At 43.3% G+C, this 24,513-nt stretch overlaps 1 protein-coding gene across 2 annotated transcripts in view; it reads right to left on the bottom strand.

Annotated features, from left to right (window-relative positions):
* Positions 1–24,513, bottom strand: part of SHISA4 (shisa family member 4) — a 772,640-nt gene that overhangs the window by 468,458 nt on the left and 279,669 nt on the right. For both annotated transcript variants that reach the window (XM_086923109.1, XM_086923110.1), the window contains exon 4: positions 20,057–20,200. In XM_086923109.1, the coding sequence (XP_086779235.1) occupies positions 20,057–20,200 (144 nt within the window). The remainder of the gene's footprint in view (positions 1–20,056; positions 20,201–24,513) is intronic.

Raw genomic sequence — 24,513 nt, 5'->3', positions numbered from 1 at the left:
GTTTAGAATTATGAAAGGCACCAGCTCTGTCTAGTGTTCGTGTGAAGTGCGCGAGATTCTATCTGCGCACTTCAACGAACCTCTTGAAGAGAAAGCAGCTTTGCGCCGTATCTCCGCGCTTATATTCATAGCGGGAGATTACAGCTTACAGGGAAACTCATAGACTCGCCCGAAGATATTTATATTCAGTCCGGGTAGAGATTTAAAACAGCTTTGCGCCGTAGCTCTGCGCTTAAATCCATAGCGGGAGAGTACGGCAGTCCAAGAGACTTTAAGACTCTTTTGCGGCTACTTTCATGCCGAGAAGAGACTTGCTTTGTGAAGGAAGTTCAAGAATAGAACCGAGTAGTGTGAGGGCCAGGGTTTGCAGTCCTCTCAGAGTACACACTTCGGTTACTGGCAGTTTGGAGATTTGGAGACAGGAGTCGGAGACGGAGTCTTCATTCGTCACTTCAACCATTGGACATTAGCGCTTCGAGAATCGAATCAGAGCTTCAGACAGGAACACGGAGAGCAGAGGTCAACTGTATACAGTAGGACTTATTCCTGTTGCGCTTGGAGACAAACTAATTATGGCCTTATAATCCTCCCTTTACTTGTGCTTTACCTGTTCCTTCCTTCCCTCTTTTCCTACCTTATTCCCTTTTGCGCGCATTCAAGGAATCAGCAAAGGCCGATATTAGCAGCTGTAAATAGTTCAAGAAAAACGTATGACTAACCTGCTAAAAGAGTATTATTTGAGTCCTCTTCAGGAAGTACTCCAGGTATTGTGTCACAATCTTTAGCATAAGTATAGAGTCATAGTTAAGAAGCATAGAGAAATTACATTATTATCTTTTCTTCCCAGATAACGTACTTCCTCAAGCATCACATTAAATATAGAAGAGAGGCGAAAGCTCCGAAGCAAGCTGGAAGGATAGATACTTTATGCATAGAGTATAAGAATAGAAGAATTCTGGTTTTGGTATGTTCTTATTTCCCTCCCCATCTTCTGTGTATTAGGCACCCAGAACTACGCCGTCAGAAGAACCCCTTTTAGAAGATTCTAGAACATGACGTGGGTGTCTAGCAGTCGGAGTGTCTCTTCCCTTAATCCACTTCCCCCTTTCCCTCCCTTTGGTTACGTGGCTTTCATTAACGGCGGCACCGATAGGTGGGCGATTGGGACCAGCATCAGGTCTGCCTCTGCAAAAATGTGGGAGCCTTGACAGATTTGTGGTCTGTTATCACTACGGAGGGATGTCCATACAGGTAGATGTGGAAATGGAGGCATGCCCACAAGATCACAATGGCTTCCTTTTCGATCTGTGAGTAGTGCTGCTCCGTAGGTGTGAGGGTTCTGCCACAGGCTTGTTGTGGAGCTAAAACGGCTCCCAGGCCCGTTGGGCTGGCGTCCACCACCAGCTGCGACTCATGCCGGGGGTCAAAGTAGCCTAGGGTCGTGTCTGCGGAGAGTGCAGCTTTTGTTGTCCGGAAGGCTTCTTGTTGCTCTGTTTCCCACACCCAGGTGCTGGTGGATTTGGTGAGGCCACGAAGAAGGCCAGTTAGGTCTGACAGGTCTTTCATGAACCGCCCGCAGTATGTGACCATCCCTAAGAAGCTGCGAATGGCGGTCACTGATGTTGGGGCGGGAGCATCGTGGATGTCCTTGACCTTGTCTGGGTCCGGGCCTATTCCTTGGTCAGAGAAGCAATAGCCAAAGAAGTTGATGTCCCTGCGCAGGAACTCGCATTTCTCCCGGTGGAGGGTGAGGCCTCGGTCTTGAAGTCTTGAAGTCGAACGAACACCGCGTGAAGGTGTCTGATGTGTACATCTAGTGTGGGCGCGTGTACAAGGATGTCATCACTGATGTTCAAGACACCTTCAAGTCCCTGGAGGATGTTCTGGATGATGTTCTGGAACACCTCCGCAGGGCTTGATATTCCAAAGTTAAGGCGTGTGTTGCGCCAGAGGCCGGCGTGAGTGGAGTAGGTTGTGATCGGGCGCGATTCCGGGTGGAGGGGGACTTGGTGGTATCCTGACCGTAGGTCCAGCTTCAAGAACCACTTCGAGCCGGAGAGCTCCCCAATGATATCGTCTACCGTCGGAGTCAGGTGACGTTCACGCTGGATGGCGAGGTTGGGGATCCGCATGTCCACACAGATGCGGACAGTGTCGGGTTGCTTTGGTTTCTTCGCCATGACAATGGGCGACACCCACGGGGTAGGGCCACTCACTCTCTCAATGATCCCCGCTTGCTCTAGAAGACGCAGTTCCGCTTCTACTTTGGGCCGTAGGTGGAAGGCGATTCGGCGGTGCCGGAGGGCCACAGGGGCGACTGACCTGTCTATATGAAGGTGAACGGCTGGTTCTTTCAGGCATCCAATACCGTCAAATAGGGTCAAGAATCCTTGCAGCAGATGGTCGAGGCTATGAGCTTGGACAGTGAGGGCGAAATGGATCAGGCTGAGGTCCTGCGCTGTTCTGCACCCCAATAGGAACCCTGAGCCTTCTTGAGACACATACACTTTGGCCTGTTGGTGGGCCGTGCCGTGAGATAGACCTGCCCGGAACATCCCACACAGGCGAAGCGGGCGCCTGGTGCCGTAGGCGTATACTTGCACTCTGGTAGGACGGAGCGCCGGGGGTTTCACCAGTGTCCGGTACACGCTGGCAGCCATCAGGTTGATGGTTGCTCCTGTGTCGATTAGGGCTGCCACTGCTTGGTCTTGCACATTGATGGTGCACATGGGAGCCGCAGACGGCGTGGCCGCAAGGGTGTTCAGCATCTTGACTACATGGACAGAGGCGGTGTCAGCTTCATCGCCATCCATGTCGCTGCTGGGAGGCATTTCCACAGTTCGTACCCTCCGGAGTGGGCCATTCTGCTTCTTCCTTGGTGTTGACAGGCATACTTTTAAGAAGTGATTTACTTTTCCGCAGGCGCTACAGGTTTTTCCTTGTGCCGGGCAGGCTCCATCGTGGGGTGTGGGGCCTCCACACCAACCGCAGGCACGGCTGCACGGCGATTGGACGGGCTTGGGAGTCCGCCGCCGCGAAGGTCTTGGGCGGGTGCCTGGGGTGTGGGTTTGCAGGGCGCACACCAGTTCCGTCTTGACTGCAACGGAGGGCGTGGGGTCCATATGCGCGGCCCTGCCCTTAGACAACTCTTTTGAGCGTCCGAGCGTGAGGATGTCTCTCATGGGCATATTGTCTTCTTGCAGGACTCTTTCTCGCAGTTTTGAGGATGCACAGCTTTGAATGAATTGGGAGCGAATTTCATCATCCGCATCTGGTAGGGTGCACATGCTAGCTAGTTTCTTTAATCTTGCATAAAAGACATCGACTGATTCCTCCGTTAGTTGGCGGGCCTGAAGGAGTAGGAACCGCTCGTAGTCGGCGCTGACAAATGGTTAAAAATATGTGGTAATGGCGTTGAGCATTGAGGAGTAGTTTCTGGGCGGGCCGCTCTCCCTGACATTCTTCGAGATCTTGTGTATGTCCGCTCTCCCTAGGTGGAGCAGCATGGCTCGCTGCAATTTCCGCCGCTTCAAAGTAGTTCTCAAGTCGCTCTACCCACACCTTCCATCGGGCAGTCTGGTATGGTGGAGGGCCTGTGATGGCAAACGGTTGCAATGGAGACACAGTAGTCATGGCTACAGGCGTCTGGATGCGTGGGCGACAGGGATGGGCACCAGAGGCTCAGCTGGATGCACGTGGGCATGGTGCACAGCTGGCAGGGAGGGGCACGCAGTTCCTCTGTGGGTGAGAGTAGAGTAGGAAGGCCCCTGACAGTCACCTCTGATAGCCTTGGGGCGTGAGCGCTCAACCAGGCGTAATGCAGGAGTCTTTGAGCGGGTTCGGGCTGCTGGAGGCAGATGTGGGGTCGCTGTAGTGTAGGGCGTCGTCCCTGTCGTTTAGTGCGCGGTGCGCACTCACCTGCGGTAATGAGGCCCCTCCGTGGGCCGGGAGACAGCGTAGGCTCTTGCCGGGTGCACGCGCATGCGCAGCCGGTGCACTGGAGAGCAGGCGAGACGACGGGCAGCTCACGGCCGAGCCCTGAGGGTAGGAGAGCAGCGCTCGGCACTGGGGGCCCAGCCGGAGCAGGAGGGACGAAGAGGGGCACACTCGCCCGTGATGCAGGAGGCGGCAGGGCCAAATGCCACGTGGGAGGTGCTGCGATGACGAGGTAGGCTACACGGGAGGCACAGCAGGCTGCTTCCTCGACATCTGTGCCGGTAGCAGGCACAGGGACACCAGCAGGGTGCGGCGGGGTGGCGAGACCAGTGTAGTGTTGTGCGAGGCCCTAGCAAACAGAAGGCACACACACACATGGAGTTACTGTTGTGGCCGGCATCGAGCTGAAACCACGCCTAGAGCCCTGGACCATTTATTAACCTGCCTGCGTGCAGGCCCGCGCGGACGCAGGGTCAGCCCATCTCTGCTACGCTCTGGGGAGAAGTAACACAACATCCCCAATTATGTGTGCAACATGGGTTAGCCCAACGTGCGGGCAACATTACACCTCTTTTCTTTGAAATTCTCTGCCATGTGGCTTCAGAACAAAAACACACTGATGTCTTTACTCAAGCATCCTAAATTACACATTTAGATTGTACTTCTCTCTTTTAAGCCTTACTGTTAAGTTAAGATCTTACTTCCTACTAGCAATCCTACTCCCTACCCTCCCCTTTGTCACTTCCTCCTCTGCTTTCAGACCCTACAATGCATTCCTTCCCTGCCTCTCCCTTGGCTCTCCTTCCCTATTCTCTCTTTTTCCTCTGCTTCCACTCTTTTCCAATCCTTCCATCCTTCCCTCCCTCCTCTCTGTCACATTACACCTCCCTCGCAGACTCCCTCTACTAACAGCTCTGTTATTTCTCAAACTCTCACTCCTTACCCTATCTCTTTCTCTCTCTATCTCCTCTGTATCCTTCTCTCCCTCACACTTGTACTCTCTTCATTCGTGCTTTCAGCCTCTCACTAACTCACTTTCTTCCCATCTCACACACTTATTTACCTCTAATATTGCTTCTGTCAATATCCTCGCCACTCTAGTCCTTTCTACTCACTGCTTCAGCTACTAGTACATTCACCCCATCTCCTCCTTCCTCAACCTTGCTCTCTCCTATACCACTCTCTCCTTTCCGTTCTCCCCCTTAGTTTACTTGACCTCTTTCTCTTTTATCAAGTTACAAATTATTCTAGTTCCATTTCTTGAATTGTTGCAATTACCATCTTTTTGTGTTCTCTGTATCACTATGATGTCACTACGACTACTTGTAAAAGAGGTATCATACCATTTGGTTCTTGATGCTAAATAAAACAGTTAATTAAGTGAATTAAGTATCTAATCAATACACCCAGGCCTCCTAACAGACATGCCCAGGTGGTGGAACTCAGCTTTCAGTAAACAACTTCTTCTTTATGGGCTATCGACCAAAATAAGTGGTTCTCCGCGTGAAGAGGTTGCCGTTGAGGAGGCAGATCCCTGCAACACACAAAGGTCGCTTGAGGTGCAAACTAATGTGGGGAAGGTGGATGCCACATGTGCAATGCCACATGAAAAATAATTATACCTACAACTCCTCCAGTAAACTATACAAGAGGCCGCACTTTATTAAGATTTTGTTATTTCTTATTGTTTAGAGTTCTCCTTTTAAGAAATAAAAGGTGGCCCCTTTCATATAATCATCCACTGAAAACCGTTAATGAGTGATAACGAGTCTCTAAAATCCTTTGATTTAGGAATTTATAGAGCGCATGACTCACCAAATAAGGGTATCTCCGCGCTAGGACTCAATGACACTCCATGAGACAGATCAGAAGAGAAAAGTTTTCAGTTGTCTTCTGAATAACAGGAGGTCAGGACACTGTCACAGGTGGATAGGTAGACTGTTCCAAAGCCGGTGGCCAAGATGGAAAAAGGCTTTGCCTCCTTGTAGTCATTTGCTTTTACATGTGGATTATAAATTTCTGATAGGGAAGTTGTGTTTGAATATTCGTTCTGAGAATTGAGGGTTTCTTATAACTTCCGTAGTGTTGATATAGTTAATAACATAGCTGTAATAAGGGGTTCAACTGACAACTAGTCAGATGCACTAACAACCTTAAAAAAGTCGAGAGATTACTTACTAGAAGTTCTAATTTAACAGAAGCCCTTGACATGTCCAAGAGCATGGAGCATACTGCCATATGCCTAAAAGAAATTAAAGGGTCTCTAGATTCACAAACAAGGTCTTCTGACATCAACAGAATTTCAGACACTGGCAGTGTGTTGAATAAAAGATGTGCACATACAGAAATTAGGAAAACTCAAATGTTTCTGGTGTGGCAATAACAACCATCTGGCTAACAGTCCCAAATGTCCTAACCTAAGTGGAATTTGTAGGAAGTTAGAAAAAGGGCCTCTCACATTTTGCCAAGGTTTGTAAGGATATGGAAATCTGAATACAAATACGTTAAATACAATATGAATGAGGGGGGTGTGGCTTGCGCGCCGCTGTATGATGGCGGGTCGCGCTTTGGTGGTTTTAGATCCCCAAATTGAGCGTTACCGGCGCAAAAATGAAGATTTCGAAACCGGAAGATGCAGTGAGTAATCTGAGCTTTTTTTCGCTGCACCCGCTCTCCAGTTTGGGTGTTTTTTTGCCTACGGAGCATTCCTCTTCAGGACTTGTACGGGCAGCGGCCATTTTGTGATGCGGTGATGGCGCTTGCATTTATCTCTCCAGACGAGGTAGCGCTGTTGAAACCTTCTTGAAACCTTCTTGCTATCAGCCTTTGTGGGGGTGCTCTTGCGTCTGGCTATCACTAAAAGGCAGTCACTACTGCAAGTATGGACTTGCTGTGAAGTTCATTACTTAAGCCCTCTCATACGACCGTCTGTGCTAAAATGGGACTACATAGAAGGTGAGCGGTCTATCTCTCCTTTTTGCTCTTCCTTTTGTCTGGTGAGCAGATACATTCAGCATGTTTTCCCTTGCGACATTTGTTTTTTTGGTCTGAGGAAAGTTATTTTTTCTTCAATTGTGGCCTTATCTCACCTCATGAGTACTTGGCAACCTTGGTGACGTGATTTCCTTGTTTGTGGTACATGGTCTATCTGACGGAGACCTTCCTTTGTCCTGAGATGAATATTGGAGCTCCAATGAAGTTCTAACCATCAGTACTGTGAAATTACGCTGTGTTGCCTCTCACAAAATAGCGGATTATGCTTTTTTGAAGTACAATGTGGTTCTTGCGCTTTTCTAAAGTGCTGGATGTCCTTTTTTGCACTATTCTCTCTTAAGGGCCGACAATAAGTTGTGTTCTTTTCTGAAACTTCTTAAATTGGTCCTATCTTGTATATATTACTGGTTGCCAGGATATCCTATCTGCAGTGTGACGCCTCTTTAACCCTTCTTATGGCTGACAACATGGGTCTCTCTCCCAACGCCAAAGACTCGAAAGGCAATCTTAAGAGATCTAAACGAACTTCTCCTACTCAGGAGTTTTCTCAGAAAGATGCGAGCACTACACTGGATACTATTTTATCTCGCCTGAACGCTGTTCATGACATTGCGCAATCAACTAAAACTAATACTGATCTGCTTCAGATTGAAGTAGCGGCCATCAGAAATTACTTTAAAACCTTATCACTCCGGGTGTCTGCAGCTGAATCCAGAGTAAGGGGTGTTGAAGATTCGGTACACCTTCACTCTAAATCTTTGCAACAACTCAAACGATCTATGTCGGCGTTGCGGAGAGATCTTACAGAGCAGGAAGATCGAAATCGTCGAAGTAACGTACATATTTTTGGTTTGCCCGAGGATACAGAGCAGTCAGCGCCCTCACTGATAGACTTTTTGTATCAATGGATCCCTTCAGCTTTACAAATTTCCTTTCAGAAAGACTTTGAAATTGAAAGAGCACATCGAGTTCCTACATTCCGACCTAAGTCTTCATCTCATCGTAGAGCGGTGATTTTTAAACCTCTGTGCCATCAACATTACAAGCAAATTCTCGCTCAGATGAGGAAGATCAAGTTGATCACTTGGGAAGGCCACAAAATTGCTATTTCCCAAGATTTTGCTAGAGACACTGTTATCAGGAGGAAAGGATTTCTTAATCTACGGAGAAGACTACATGATATGAACATTCCATTCTCTTTTGCTGGTCCCTCACAATTCCGTATCACTTTTAAGGGTCGCACTCAGATGTTTTATGAACCTTCAGATCTTTCCACGTTCCTGGATAATCAGATGGAATCTCAGATGGATACGACACCTTGTCCTGGTCCCTCTGGTTCTTGAGTACTTTCTGCAATGTTTCATCTTTCCAACCTTTTTGACTTTGATGTCTTGATATATGCTACTGTCATGGTTTTGTTTCTTTTCTCCATGAGGTCAATTGTTACTCTATAAGTTGATTTTTTTTTTCTCATTTCTCTCTTTTTTGTCTTTATATGTATCCTTATGTACGGATGGTTTTCTACTGCTTTTGCGCTATTTTCATGTATAAGCTTCGTTTTGTGTTATCTCTATGTTTGTGTTTCTACTTGATTTGTAGCTTTTATCGGATGGATCCCTTTGGGGATCATGCTATACTCCTATTTTTTGAACCCGTATCTCCTTTGGTACTTTTGTTTTGTGTTATCTTTATTTCTCCACTTGTATTTCTTTTTCTCACTGCTGGCTCTAGATGTCTGTGCTTTTTTCTATTCTCAATTGCTTCCGTTTTATGTTGTTTTTTATTCCTGTTGTTGTGTAAGGTTTGAATCAATATTTCTTTGTTTTTTCAGTATGTATTGATGAATTTATATTTATTAATATTTAGTGCTATTTATTGATATATTTATTCTTAGCTTCATAACCTTTCACAAATGCATTGAATCAATATTTCTTTGTTTTTTCAGTATGTATTGATGAATTTATATTTATTAATATTTAGTGCTATTTATTGATATATTTATTCTTAGCTTCATAACCTTTCACAAATGCATTGGAATGTATACAATCTATTGTTTTTTGCTAGTATAATTGACCTATAGTTGTTGGACTATGAATCCGTATTTCTGGTTGAATTGATAAACTTATATCTCTTATTTATCTTATAAGATTTGTATTTATCTTTTAGCCTGTGGTTCATTAGGTTAGTCTGTGCTATCAACTGTGGTTTGGTATTGCTCTACAGTTTGTAAGATATGAATTGATATCTTTTTGATTTATGAGGTCAATTTGTTGAATTTTACTCATTACAATTTACTGTTTTCTTTATTCTTGTATTTAGTTCTACTGTTTTCCATTATGATATAGCTATGTTCTTAATCTGTAGGTTTTCATACTGTTGATAGTAACTCTTTTTGCTTAAGCTTTTCTCTTTTATCTCTTCTTATTGGATTTACTTTGGATATAATTAGTTTCTGTGCCTCTACATCTTTCATATGAATTTCTCTGCTTTTTCCTTTTACTTCTCTTTAAGATATGGGGTGATGGCTTTTTAACTCTTTTTTCCTTGTTGCCCTCCTGTTCACCTTCTCCATGTTCCCCCCTCGTAAGGACATGGTCCCTTTCAGACCTCCCCTGGTGGGTTTCTTTCTCTTTTCCTCCTCTCTTCTCCCTCTTCTATTTCTCTTTTCTATCCTGTCTCTATCTCTTTCTTTTTCTGGATATCTTGTTGGCACCCCTTCCCCGTGGGGTTTTTCATGTTGCTGGTTCGGCGTTTTTTTTATTTCTTTTTTTTGTTTTACCCTCTTTCTTATCAGTATTCAGTGATCTTTCTGTTCTGCTGTCTTTATGCATGGATTGAATGTACTGTCTCTTAATGTCCGTGGTCTGAATCACCCGGTAAAAAGGGCTAAGATTCTAGATTACTGTAAACATCTCTCTACAGATTTAGTTTTACTACAAGAAACGACATTTCTTATAAGGAAGCCTTATTATTGAAGAAGGAATGGGTCCTTGATGTGGTTTGCTCTGATGCGTCTGGCAAAAGGAATGGAGTGGTTACATTAATCTCTAAAAATTCTGGTTTGTCTGTAGTGTCTGCAGAACATGATTCGGAAGGAAGATGGTTGTTATCCCGTTTTACCAATGGTTCTCTTGATCTTTATGTCATGAATATTTACGCTCCAAATAGTGATGATCCATCATTTTGGCGGTCGATTACCAAAAAATTATCTGAGGTCCCTCATAAAGGTAATTTAATTGTTGGTGGAGATTTTAATCTTCCTATGGATCCTATTTTAGACAGACCTTTAAATTTCATCCCCCTAGGGCTCACACACAGATGCCCAATATGTGTGCCTCTGCAAACCTTCAAGATTTGTGGCGTCTACATAACCCTACTGGCAGTGATTGTTCCTTTTTCTCTTCGCCTCATTCTAGTTTCTCTCGTATTGACTATCTTTTAGTTCATTCAGCCCCCTTTCAGGTTTCGTCGTCTCCTTATATTCATCCTATTCTTGTTTCTGACCATGCTGCGATATCCTTTTCTATCCTCAATCTCACTGATAAGAAAGAGCCTCGTACTTGGAGGTTAAACACAGAGATTCTGCATGATCAGACACAGGTTGCTGCTTTAAATGAAGAGATTGAGAATTATTTTTCTGACAATGAGGGCTCGGTTGGCTCTCCAATAGTCTTGTGGGATGCTTTTAAGTGTACACTGAGAGGACAAATTATTAAATGTATGACACACAGAAATGCTGATATTAAGAAACAGCTTACTGACTTAGCTGATGATATTAAGAGACAAGAATCTCTTTACCGAACCTCTAAAGATAAACAAATACTACAATCTATTAAGAATTTGAAATATTCCTACGATACTATTGTCACTAGAAGAGCGCACATTCTTTTTTTTTTAAATCTTTTTATTGACAATTTTTACATAAAAAAATTCATTCCCACCCTCCCCACCCCCCCTTTCCCTGACCAAGAACACGTCAAAAAGATAAATAAATAGCATATTATATACAAACAGCAGAAATTTATCTGGGATGATATACTTTACCATAAGTGCACAGAGAAATAAAGATGAAGATAATACTATATACACAAAATACAATCATGTATGTCTCTGGATCCACAATAATATTGGTGACGAAATCCGCATGCCAATTAATCTTTTCTTAGCCCCTTTGTTTTTATAAATTGCAACTTCCAGGCTACAAGTGGCTAATAGTCTAGATCTCCATTGTTGAAATGCCGGTGGATCAGGATCTAACCATGCTGAGGCAATAGTAAGTCGAAGTATAGCCATGGCCACGAATATTAAGCCCTGAGTGTTTGTCTGCAATTCACGATTTGCTACCCCCAGCATGATTGCCTCCGTTGAGATTTCAATTCTTGTTTGACAAACCTCTGATAGAAATTCAGAGATGTCATTAATCAGCTTAGTCAGCGTATTACATGTGGCAAATATATGTATAATATCGGCCCCGTATAGTGCACAATGAGGACATGTTGTTCCCTTCCCTGTTCCCCATTTAGCAATTTTCTTAGGGGTGTAATATAGGAAGAAGAAAGTTTTATAAAATTGCGCCTGTAGCTTTATCGACATTAGTGAATGTAGTGCAAACTCATATGCTATGCGAGGGATATTGGAATGTACTCCTAGTTGTTCCTGCCACATTACGCAATGTTTGTCCATATCATCTGGGGCCATTAAATTCAATGTTTCATAGATTTCCCCAATCCTGGGAGTTGTTTTTTTACATAAATTATCAATCAATTGATTGTTCCGGAAGTTCTCCCGCCCACCAGTTTTCTTCGTTAGGAAATCTCTAACCTGCAAGAACTTAAAGAAATCCCTATGGCTAATATTATATTCCTCATGCAGATCCTCAAATATCTTAAGACATCCTTGTTTATAAAAGCAACCCAATTGCACCATCCCTGCCGATATCCATCTATTTATGCAATTGTCATGAAGTATTAGAGGCAGATCATTATTACTATTCGTTGGTGTGTAAAATGAGAATCGCCCAAGCCCCAACATTTTGCGAATACTGCTCCATGCTTTATAAGCCCCTAAGATAGTCTTAAACTTGATTTTCTTAAAATAGTTGTCGTTAGTATGTCGCCAGAAGCAACCAGCACAATCTTCTCCTAGTAGGAGTTCTTGAGGGGTCGGGATCTCCTGATTGATACTATCTATCGAGATCAAATTGGCGCAATATTTTAGGACAGTGGCCCAGTAATACAACTTAAAATTTGGTAGGGATAAACCTCCCTTTTCCTTCGGTAATACCAATCGTTTAAGAGCCCGTCTAGGTTTTTTATATCCCCAAATAAAACTTGAGAGCATAGAATCGATACTCCTAAAGATTTTGGGGGAAAATTCAAGGCAGATAGTCCTAAAGAAATATAAAAATCGGGGGAAAAAAAGCATCGTAATCAAATTACAGCGCCCCCTATAGTTAGATGTAAATTATCCAGTCGGACCATCTCCTTCTTGGTTCTAGAAATCAATGGTTTTAGGTTAATATCAACAATGTTTTGAATTTTGGCAGTTATTGTAACCCCTAGATATACGGCCTCCTCAGTTACTCTTGAATCCCCCATCACAATCTTTTTATTTAGAACAATCTGGGTTTTATTAGCATTCAGTTTATATCCAGATACTAATCCGAATAAGTGTGCTTCCTCTTCTATCACCGGCATGGCTATATTGGGGTCTGTAGTGCCAAGCGCGATATCGTCGGCGTATGCCAAGGTTCTGGTATTGTGACTACGTATTTGAATTGGTGAAATATTTATACAATTGTCAAGCCACCGGATAAATGGATCGATATAAATTGCAAATAAGAGGGGTGAGCAGGGGCATCCCTGCCTAGTTCCTCTCGTGATTGCAAAGTTTTCTGCCAGGAGCCCATTAACTAATACTCTAGCACTTGATTTATTATATAGGCCTTGTGTGGCCATAATAAATTTGTCGTTGATTCCACTATAAGACATTGCCGTCCATAAAAATCTCCAGGAGACCCTATCAAATGCTTTCTCTGCGTCAAGGAGTATAAGCGCCATAGGGTCTTCTGTGGACTCTGTATAGTCAAACAGTGAGATCACCCGTTGAACATGGTCAGTTGTTGACCTTCCTGGTATAAATCCATGTTGGTGTTTGGATACTATTTTATTTATTATTGGTGCCAATCTGGCCGCCAGAAGTTTCGAGTAGATTTTTGAGTCCCCATTTATTAGAGTAATTGGTCTATATGAAACTAAATCAAGTGGATTTTTATTTTTTTTCAAGAAGACCACAATCTTAGCTTCTGACCAGGATGGGGGGGGTGTACCTCCCTGAAATATGTGGATAAACAATGTCATCAGAATACTTTTTAATTGATCAGCAAATTTCAGATAAAACTCAGATGGTATCCCATCCAGTCCTGTCGCTTTTCCGCTTTTTAATGTTTTTAAAGATAGTAGGATCTCATCCCAGTCGGGTAATTCATCCAACCTGTCCTGGTCCTTCTTCTCAAATCTAGGACCTCGATTTACATCTAAATAAAGATCTGGATCCCCCAATCCACTTATCGGTTCTGTATAGAGATCTTGATAGAATCTCTGGAATGTGGCCCTTACTTCATCTGGTTCTGATTTTATACCTAATCTCGGGGCTTGAATTTCTCTAATAGTGCTTGCTGATGCCTCTTCTCTAACAAGAAGAGCGCACATTCTAAAGAACCGTGCAGGTAAGATTTTAGCGGCGACCTTGAAATTTCAGGAATCTAATCTTAGATCATATCAGATATCCTCTATTACTGATAGTTCTGGTATAAAGAAATTTTACACTAAAGAGATACTTGAGGTTTTACGAGATTTTTATAGTAAATTCTATACTCCTGTCAATCCATCTTATTTTGTACAATGTCAGCAATTTTTAAAGACACTTCCTATTCAGATGGTTCCGGACGATGATGGGGTGAAGTTGGGAAGTCCGTTCACTCATGAAGAAATTATTCAGGCAATCAAATCTACACGTTCTGGTAAAGCTCTGGGACCTGATGGGTTCCCCATCATGTTTTACAAAACCTTTCTTACTTCTGTTGTCCCTCGTCTTAAAATTGTGTTTGATACTTTCATAACATCAGGTGCGGTCTCGGGTTCCGCTGCGGACGCAACTATAGTGGTGATACCAAAGGATGGCAAGGATCATTCAGACCCGAAAAATCTTCGCCCTATATCCCTCCTTAATATGGAGGCAAATATGTTTGCTAAAATCTTGGCCAAACATTTGGAATCATTCATACCATTACTTATCCACCCGTCTCAGATGGGCTTTGTCAAGGGCAGATTAGCTAGGGATAATATTCGTACTTTTTGCCACATTATTGGGAAAGAAAAATTATCTACTCTACCGGCTGCTTCTCTTGCCCTTGATGCTGAAAAGGCGTTTGACAAGGTTTCCTGGCCTTTTTTGCATGCAGTACTGAATGCCCATAATCTTGGTGATTCATTTGTTAATATGGTTATGACCTTATATGTACATCCGAGAGCAAATATTAGGGTTCATCTTTGCCCTATACGCCCTCCTTAATATGGAGGCAAAGATTTTTGCTAAAATCTTAGCCAAACGTTTGGAATCATTCAAACCATTACTTATCCACCCGTCTCAGACGGGCTTTGTCAAGGGCAGATTAGCTAGGGATAATATTCGTACTTTTTGCCACATTATTGGGAAAGAAAAATTATCTACTCTACCGGCTGCTGCTCTTGCCCTTGATGCTGAAAAGGCTTTTGACAAGGTTTCCTGGCCTTTTTTGCATGCAGTACTGAATACCCATAATCTTGGTGATTCATTTGTTAATATGGTTATGTCCTTATATGTACGTCCGAGAGCAAATATTAGGGTTAATGGTGCTACTTCCTCCTTTTTTTATCTTTGTCAAGGGACTAGAGAGGGGTGCCTCCTGTCGCCTCTTTTGTTTTTGCTATCTATTGATCCCCTTTTGAGATTACTTCATCTTCATCAAGATATTAAGGGTTTTGATTTCGGCTCACATTGAATAAAGACTGCTGCTTATGCAGATGATGATCTTATCTTTTCTGATGATATCGTTTCTGCCATTCCTGCTATTTCGGATACTATTAGCCTTTTTTCTAGTGTTTCTGGTTACTCTCTCAATAGGGATAAAACAGAAATGTTCCCACTTAATGCTTATTGTTTTCCAGCTCATATGGGGAATGCAAGTTTTAAGTGACAGTCTAAACAAATTAAATACTTACGTATTTGGTTTTGTAGCACTATTTATGATACTGTAGCCTACAATGAAGCTCAAACCTTACTCACAGTTCGACAACTTTTAGACACATTGTCTCCTAAATATATTTCCTGGTGGGGTCGTCTTCAAACTTTAAAAATGATGATAACGCCCATTATTAATTTTGTCTCTTCTATGCTCCCTATTAAGCTATCGTCTTCTATTTTTCATGAGATTGATTCTATTACCTCGAAGTTCCTCTGGAGCGACAAAAGAGCGAAGTTCCTCTGGAGCGACAAAAGAGCTCGAATTGCTTATGGAGTGCTGAGAAAATCTTATGATATGGGTGGATGTAATTTTCCTGATTGGGAAAAATATCAGGTCTCTTTTTTAGCCTCTCAATGTGCCCTTTGGTTCTCATCAGATACTTCCCATACCCCATTGTGGGTTTTTATTGAACAGGAGCTTTCTTTCCCTTTACCTCTTTCCTCTTTTTTAACCACGTCCACATTATCTATTCCGTTCTCTCACTCCATTATCTTGGAACCATTGCGGTGGTGAAAACCATCGATGGGAAAGTTTCTATACCTATTCATAAATCTAGATGGTCCTCCTTATGGTGTAATCCTAAAATTAAAATTATTATTGATCCTGACTTAATGACTTATTGGGCTAATAAAGGCATTACATTTGTGAACCACCTTTATGATTCGAATAAGGATCCGTTACCTTTTTCGTCTTTGCAGCAACAATTTTCTCTTTCCAATTTAGATTTTTATACTTTTTTAAAATTAAAGTGGCTCTTGCTAAACTGCGTTTAGACCCAGTTTCTCCTACTGTAGCTCAATTACAATTGTGACTTAGATCTGGCCATGTTGCTTCCAGAATTTATGAATTTCTGTTTCCTAGCCCTCCTACCTTAATTACAGTTACTCAAAAGAAATGGTTACATCATTTTGATAATGATCTTACTGCACATATTTCCTCAGATACTTGGCAGTTTATTGGGAAGCTTTCACTTCACAATAAAATTGCCCCATCTTTGATCCAATCTAAAAAAAAATCTCTCAATCTTCTGCATTGGACTCCGGCACGTTTGCATTCTCTTGTTCTTAAGGAGGATGATCGATGTTGGAGCTGTGGTTTGGCTACAGGACATTTTTCTCATATGTTTTTCTAGTGTACTCTACTCCAGCCTTTTTGGGATTTGGTTCATAAACATCTTATGCTAATTATTAACATTCAATTTCAGCTCTCCTTTATTATGATTTTGTTGGGCCCTTGGGCTTCGCCTGTTCCTTTACCCCTAGATTCTCTGGACTTACAATTATTAGACCTCCTATTGTCTATAGAGGTAAAAATTATCCTTTTGGAATGGAAATCTTTTAACTCAGTCTCCTATCATACTTGGTTGGCGTGGATGTCCTTCTTACGTGGAGCTCATAACTCAGTTGATTAGGCTCATCTTTCCCCGTCTATTTCCAATAAAGTATGGAGAGCGCTAGATGAATATATGGATTTGGCTTCAAAGGGGTTGGTAGAGCAATATCCGTTTGTGGCGTCTTCGTGAGAATGTGAGCAGTTCCCTCCTTTTTGTGGTGCCACAGGAGATCCTTCTTTCTTCTTCTTTCTTCCTTTTTCTTTTCCTTTTCATTCCTTCTTTTCCCGCCCCCTTTTCTTGCTTTTCTCTTTCATTCTGCTTCTAGCTTTCTCTTTTGCTCTTTTCTCTTGTTTCTCTTTCTCTTATTCCAATATATCTATCAATGTGTTACCTTTGATCTCTATTTTTGATATCTAGATATCAATCTTTTAATTTTTAATTCTTTCACATTATATGTATCAACTGTTTTGAATGAATGAAAGAATCATTTTTATCTTTTTATTTGATATCTGGTGATTCCTCTTTGATTGCCTGTATCACTTTGTGATTGTCTCTAATTTTCTATATGCTTCTTTTAAAACTAATAGAAATTATTGAACTAAAAAAAAAAATAAAGAGGACTAGAAAAAAATAAATACAATATGAATGAGAATGGGGAGGACACCAACATTATTTTCCTAGTAAATTCCATGGAAAAGGAGGAAAAGGTACACTACCATATACCATACCTGTAATATTGTCTTAGAGAGGGTTATATTTTTTTAAATGTATGCTGACAGTTGCTATCCATACACATTAATAGATGAGAAAAAGATTTTTGGAAAAGTGTGCGGGAAAACGTATATTTTTTAAACCCTGACATAATACCAGGGGGACACATTAAACACTCTTTACCTCTTGACAAGAATGTTGAAAATACAAATTTCATTTGTAGACAGGAACACTGTGACAAGGTCTACATAACTAAACAGGGGTCCAACTTTTTAAGATGGAAACATCAAAATTATTTGGGAATCAGACTAGGTACCAATAATGAAGAACAAGGTAAACTGTAGACACATCTATGACTGGGGTTAAAATAAGTGAGGAATTCCTGAAGTATTTTTGGAAAACTTGTATTACTCAAGAAATTCTTGCACAAAATCCAGTTAAAACATAATGCAGTCCCCACCGTGTATGAAACTTATTCAGTTCCTTTCCTTATGAGAGACCGACTAAAAAAGAAAATTAGATAGATTGGTGGATCAGAGAGAACAGAGAGGTTAGTTCCCACAGGATAACCACATCAAAAAACACAATGGAGATACCCATGTGTGTGGACCAGAGAGACTTGAACCAGAATATTTGTGGAGACAGACACCCTTTGCTGAACATTAATGCAATGTATCCTGAAGGATATTGAAAAAGTGATGTTCTTCCTAGATTACATTTTAATAAATGAGGTATCAGAAAAGGAACACAATAACATTCTGAGGGATGTTGTAAAGAAACTCAAAAAAGCAGGTCTTGCTATAAAATGATAACTGAGAGACTTTGGGAAATGTGAGGTGCATGGATGTTTGGGGATCCACACAGATTCCTGAACTTTCCATCACATAAATGTGAGGGAAATGTGTTACTTATTTTACAAAGTTTGAGGTTTTGATAGGGAATCTGGGTAACAGAACTTGGTGAGAGTCAAACGAGTCACCCCATCCTGGATTTCCCTGGTTGTCTAGTTTTCAAAAATGTACAGGCTTGCTAGGTTTCCCCAGGTGCCAACTGAGCTAGGGTCCAAAATCCACAGCTAGGCACATTGCAAAGAAGGGTCAGTTTTTACTAGAAACATGTGGTATGTCCTTGTCGGAGTCAATAGGCCTACCCACACAAGTGTGGTACCATTTATATTGGGCGACTTAGGGGAATACAGAATTGTAGAACAACTGTTATTATCTATTGACTTTCTATGCATTTCTGCCTTCCAAATGTAAGACAATGTGTAAAAATGAAGTCACTTTGAAAAAGGTCCTATAATTCACATGCTAGTATGGGTACCTAAAATTTCAGAGATGTGCAATTATCTGCTGCTTCTAAACTACAAATTGTGTTCCCATTTTGGAAATACATAGGTGTCCTTGATACCTACTCTTCACTCTTTATTTCTTACCCAATGAATTGCTATATGCCCGGTACAAAATGAAAAACCATTGCAAGACGAAGCTCGGGTACTGGCTCTGGGTTCCTCGGGTTCTTTGTGAACTTACAAGTCCTACATATGCCCACAACCCGAACGGTCGAGCGGATCTAACGGTATATTGCTTTAAAAAATTTGTCATACTTAGAAGTTACAAGTAAAAACGTTTGCACAAATGGCTGTTTTCTTCGACACATTTTCAATATTTCTGTAACTGTTAGTTTCTGTAAAAAAAACTTGAAGGATTTACACAAATGACCCCTAACTGAATTCAGAATTTTGTCTACTTCTTGGAAATGTTTAGCTTTCCAGGATCCAGTAAAATATCAAAATTGTGTAGAAAATGTTGTTTTTCTGATAAAAAGTCTGCCTGTCCTTGAAAGTTTGGTGATGGTGATTTTAGCACCACAAACCCTTGTTGATACAATTTGCAGAGAAAAAACAGACGCCTTCTTCTGCTGCACTGTTTCCCCATTTACCCAAAACAACCCAAAATGTAGGTGTATGTTGTCTAATTTCTGGGTCCCGTCTAGGGGAATCTACGTACCCTATATACCTTTAAAATCCCCATAAGGTTGGAAGAAAAGGACGCATATTTGGTGTGGATATCCTATGTTGATAAAAAGTTACAGGGCCCTAAGCGCAAACTACCCCAAATAGCCAAAAAAAAGGCTTAGCACAGAGGGAAGACCTAGCCGCAAAAGGGTTAAATCATTACTGAAGGTAGCAGATTAAATGTTCAAATATTTAATATGCTTTGCAGACCAAGGTCACACACTCCGTTACCTTCTTTCCCCTGCCCCTATCTTGGAATATTCCTGTAAGTGGCATTTGGAATGTTAGAGAAACTATCTGACAGAACTGTTGAACAGCCCTGAAAAATGAGACTGAAGGCATATTTGTACTGCTTTTCTTACCTAATAAAAGCAAGAATGTCTTACCGAGACTCCATGCTTCATGCTTAAGTGTGCAAAGGTCTGTATTAAAAGCTATTGCAGAATGTTATTACCCTGCTATTATATAGGCAGGGACCCTCTATTGATGGTGACTAAGACCAAATGTATCAAATTCAACAATCAGAACAAAAACTGTCAGTTACATGTTACATTTCTATAATCCTGCAAAAATGATTCTTTGTCCATAACTTGGTCTTGCTGCTTTAATCATATTCCTGTCTCTCCTTCTAAGGTTATCAAAAGCAAAGCTCCTGTGCCTTACAGGGTGAAAATATAAGATTCCATCTGGTACAACATATATTGCATTTGAGGATACAGAATCAATGAATGAGCATCGTCGTTAAGTTCTGGTATATGAAAAGTAGGACGGGGTTCCTTACCAGTCGAGGTGTACATGGGTGGCCTCATCGGATAATGTGGATACCCATAAGATGGACCGTAGGCTGGGTACATTGACATGGGGGGATATACTTGAACTGGGTAGGATGGCTGAACTTGATAACCCATCATTTCCATTTCTTGACCTGTCAATCAAACACATGAACGATGAGAGATACTGAAACAAGTGGGTAAAGACCTAAAGATTGTTAGTATTAAATCGTTTTTATCAGCAGAACACATTGCATAAAAGTACAGTGCATCAACGCCTACAACCCCTCGGCCGGCTGCAATGTAAAAAAGGCCTTTGATGGATAGGCTATCTGTTATGTTAACTGACACAGCATGCCACCTACAACCCATCCTGGGCAAGCCGTGTGAGGTGGGGAAGCCATTGACAGACCTGTCATAAAGATAAATGCACATGTAGCAGAACTTGAACACAGTGGATATGCATATCACATTGAGCTGCAGAGTTGGTATATCACACTAGAGGCGAGTAAGTCTGCCTTTTAATGGAGACAAGGGAAACATTAACCAAACAATAGTTAAGTCAAAATTAAGAATCCCATCACCCTTACTCTTCCCCCCACCCCTCCCCTGGTGAGCAAGAGATTTCACATTAACTAACGGGTGTAGTCCGATGTATTGGACAATAGATCCCAAGGGGCCCAATAACTTCGAACACGATAGCTAGAACTATTTGCCTTCCTGAGTTTCGGGAATCAGTCACAAGATCCGAAGGTAAGCGGACATATCAGTTCCCTGAATTCCGTGGATAAGATTGTTATAAAGGGGGCCCAGATCTTTGAATATTCAGCTTTGTCCCTTAAATTGGCCATAGTAAGCCTCTCTCAATGCCCAGAAGAGACCATAATTGTTGCAGCCATAGTGTGTTCCGGGATCTTGTCTGTCCTCCAACCTGCCAGGAGTACCCAGTGTGCAGCATTCAGCGCCAAAGCTATATGCCTACCTTTGATAGAACGCAGCGGGAAGGTCAGTATGTTGGGCAGTCCTAAGATAGTGTAAGCGGGGAACCTAGGTATGGAGGTATCAAAGGCCTTATCTATTTCGTCAAGGATCTTGTTCCAGTATCTCTTAAGTTTCGGGCAATTTCACAGCAGGTGAAGGAGGGTACCTGGGCTCCCGCAGCCACGACAGCAAAGGCGTCGCACTCTGGGTTCCATTTAGTTGAGCGAGCTGGAATGAGGTACCAGTAGAGTACAATCTTAAATGCGGTCTCCATGTTGCCCATGGAGTGTGGGATGTGATGGGTCCTATAAAAAATGTCCTCCCAATCTTTGTCCGAGAGGGTGCAATCTAGTTCCGTCTCCCACCGTCTCTGTACCGGGGTCCGGGTTCCCTTAACACTCTGTGTGAGGAATAAATAGATCTCTCATATGAGTTTTCGATCATCTTTTTTAAAGAAAAGCCACTTCTCAAATGGTAGCATAGGGTGAATGACCAGGGGGCGCGTTAAGGGAACTGTCACCCAATGCAGCATCTGCGTACGCAGGAAGAGGTCCGAGTCGGAGAGGCCATAGTCCACTCGAAGCTGGTCAAAGAGAGATGGGGTCCTGCAGATCAAACAAATACCCCAGACCCTTGCACCCGCCTTCTAACTATCGCTTGCTCACTCCCTTTTCCATTCCAGGAAGGAAATCCGAGTTTAAAAAGATGGATGACATGGGGGAGGGGAAAGTGGTGAGGTTAGCCCGTTTGGACACTCTATCCCAGACCAACATAGTGGGCCGGCTGACGGGCGAGGAATACAGCCCACAGGAACGCGACGGCCTAGGCAACCATACCTCCCTCCAAATATGGTGGCTAGCCACCGTCTGGTCCATAAAGACCCAGTGTTTCTCTATCATAGGACGGTTTCATTCAACTAGGTAGCGTAACACTAATGCCTGGAAATAGCGAGTGATGTTTGGCAGAGCAAAGCCCCCTTCTTTCTTAGGGTGTGGCAACAAGGACTTCTGCAACCTGAGAGAGGTCAGACCCCATATGAAATGCTCAATTTCAGTTTGTATGTGTGCGAACGAGCCCGGTGGAGGCAGCAGAGGTAGAGTTTACAAAAGGTATAAGGCCAGAGGCAGGACGTTAATTTTAACCACTGCTAATCTGCCTAGCCATGACAGAGGCAGGTGTCGCCATTGAGTAAGATCTTTCCGAATGCGGGAGAGCAGGAAGGAGTAATTTACAGCTGCTGTCTTTTCCAGGATCCCATGAAGAACCAACCCCAGGTACGTGATTCCCTCTGTCACCCAGTCGAAGTCTAATTGTGCAGGTTAGGCATCCACTGTCGGGGGAGTTACAGTAAGGTTCAGTATTTGTGACTGTATTTTGAATCCGGAAACCTGACTAAAAGCCCACAGGCCATCCACAGTGGCCGGCAAGGAGTTCAGGGGGTGCGCTATCGAAAAAACGAACCTTGCCCGCGTAGAGGTTAATTAGGTGGCGATCGGCCGCAAACGGAATACCCTGTGCTTTTGGATTGTCTCAGAGTGTTTGGGCAAAGGGCTCCATGTACAGAGCAAATAGCAGGGGGGAGAGAGTGAAACCCTGCCTGGTGCCCCTCCCTACTGCAAAGTCGCTTGAGAGGACACCACTAACCTTGACCGCAGCAGACGGTAAGCTGTAAATGCTTGCGACCCACTTGCGGAACCTGACTCTCAGGCCAAAGCGTTCTAGAGTGGCAAACAGATACGGCCAGTGTACGCGGTCGAATGCTTTCTTGACATCGACTGCCAGCAGTAAAGCCTCTTCTTTAGAATGATGTACCTTGTCAATTAGGTGACAGATCTTTTTAGTATTGTCTCTGCACTGTCTACTCGGGATGAATCCCGATTGGTCTGGGTCGATCAATCCAGGCAAAAGGGGGTTCAGCCTCTGGGCCAGGATGCTGGAGAACAATTTTGTGTCGATATTCAACAAGGAAATCGGCCGATATGAGCTGCAAAACACAGGGTCCTTCCATTGTTTGGGGATGACCAAGATAGTTGCTTGCAGCATGGTATTCGTAAGAGTACCCTTGTCAGCAAAGGCGTTAAATAGGCGGGTGAGCAGCGAAGCCAGGTCCGCGCAAAAGGTCTTTTAAAAGAGGGTACTGAAGCCATCCGGGCCCGGCACCTTCATGAATTTCAGAAGGGCAATGACAGATATCACCTCTTTGATCAGGATGGGGTCCTCCAGCCCGGCCGCCTCACTAGTCGGAAGTGGGATGATTGCTGAGCCACTCAGATACTCCCCAGGGTCCGCCAACGGGGTGGATTTGGCAGAATAAAGGCGCTCATAGAAAGACTGAAATGAAGCCGTATTGCCAGGGTCATCCGAAATCTCTGAACCTCCCTCCCCTCGTACAACTTTAACTGCCTGCGCATGTCACTGGCTGCAGAGGCCTTGTGCGAACATGTGCCCACCTTTGTTGGAATCCACATAGTATTTAGGTTTGAGTCGGAGCACAGTATACTCAGCACTATCTAAATCTAAACGACGTAGCTGAAGCCGCTCATTCTCTAACTGGCATCATACGCGAGGGGCTCCGGTGCGTTTGTGAATTGCCTTGAGTTCCCGAACTTTAGCCTCCAGTTCTGCGCTCTTAGACTGCCTAGTTTTATTGTCATAGGCCGCTTTGGCGATCAAGGCCCCCTCACGACCAATGTAAGCCCTTCCCAGATGGAGGACAAGTGCACAGAACCATTTTCGTTAAGTGCTAGATAATCAGTCAGGGTGCGCTGCAGGTCTTCAGCCAATGTTGGGGACTGTAACAGGGAGTCCCTTAAACGTAGTGCAGTGGGCACAATTGCGCGGGTGGCAGGCGCAGTGATAGTGTAATGTGCGCATGGTCCGACAGCAATCTACCCTCGATAGTGGAGGCAGTGGTGCAAGCCCACGCAGACTGGGAGACAAGAAAATGGTCTAGGCAGGTGTAGGTCTTATGGGCCGCAGAGTAATAGGAATAATCTGTCATCTGGGTGTAAGCAGCGCCACGCATCCCTGATCCCACAGTCCTCCAGCCACTCCCTGAAAGAGCCTTGCTCCACCTGACCTTTGTACAAGAACGGTCAGTACCTGCGTCCATGACTAAATTTAGATCCCCACCCACCACAACCATGGGGTCGGGTGTACGGAGAACCTCAGCCAGGGCGTCCATCAGGAATTTCTCTTAATGTTCGTTTGGGGAGAATATCGAAGCTATGGTGACGTTAGAGGACCCACTGCGTAGCCTCAACGCTAGAAGACATCCCTTGAGTTCAGCCACTGAGCCCACTATGGAAACTCTAAAATGTGAGAAAAGAAGAATGCCCACCCCTCCCCTCTTACTCTTCCCCGAAGATCAGAACTGTAAAGGAAACCTTCTGTGCTGCATGTAATGTGTGTCGCAGTGTAGGAGGTGGGTTTCTTGAAGCAGAGCACCGCTTCCGCTTAGAAGGATTGTTAAGGCTCCTGGCGTTAA

This window comes from Lissotriton vulgaris, chromosome 5, assembly GCF_964263255.1.
Source record: "Lissotriton vulgaris chromosome 5, aLisVul1.2, whole genome shotgun sequence".
NCBI classification, from domain to species: domain Eukaryota; kingdom Metazoa; phylum Chordata; class Amphibia; order Caudata; family Salamandridae; genus Lissotriton; species Lissotriton vulgaris.
This window is presented reverse-complemented; position numbering and strand designations above follow the sequence as displayed.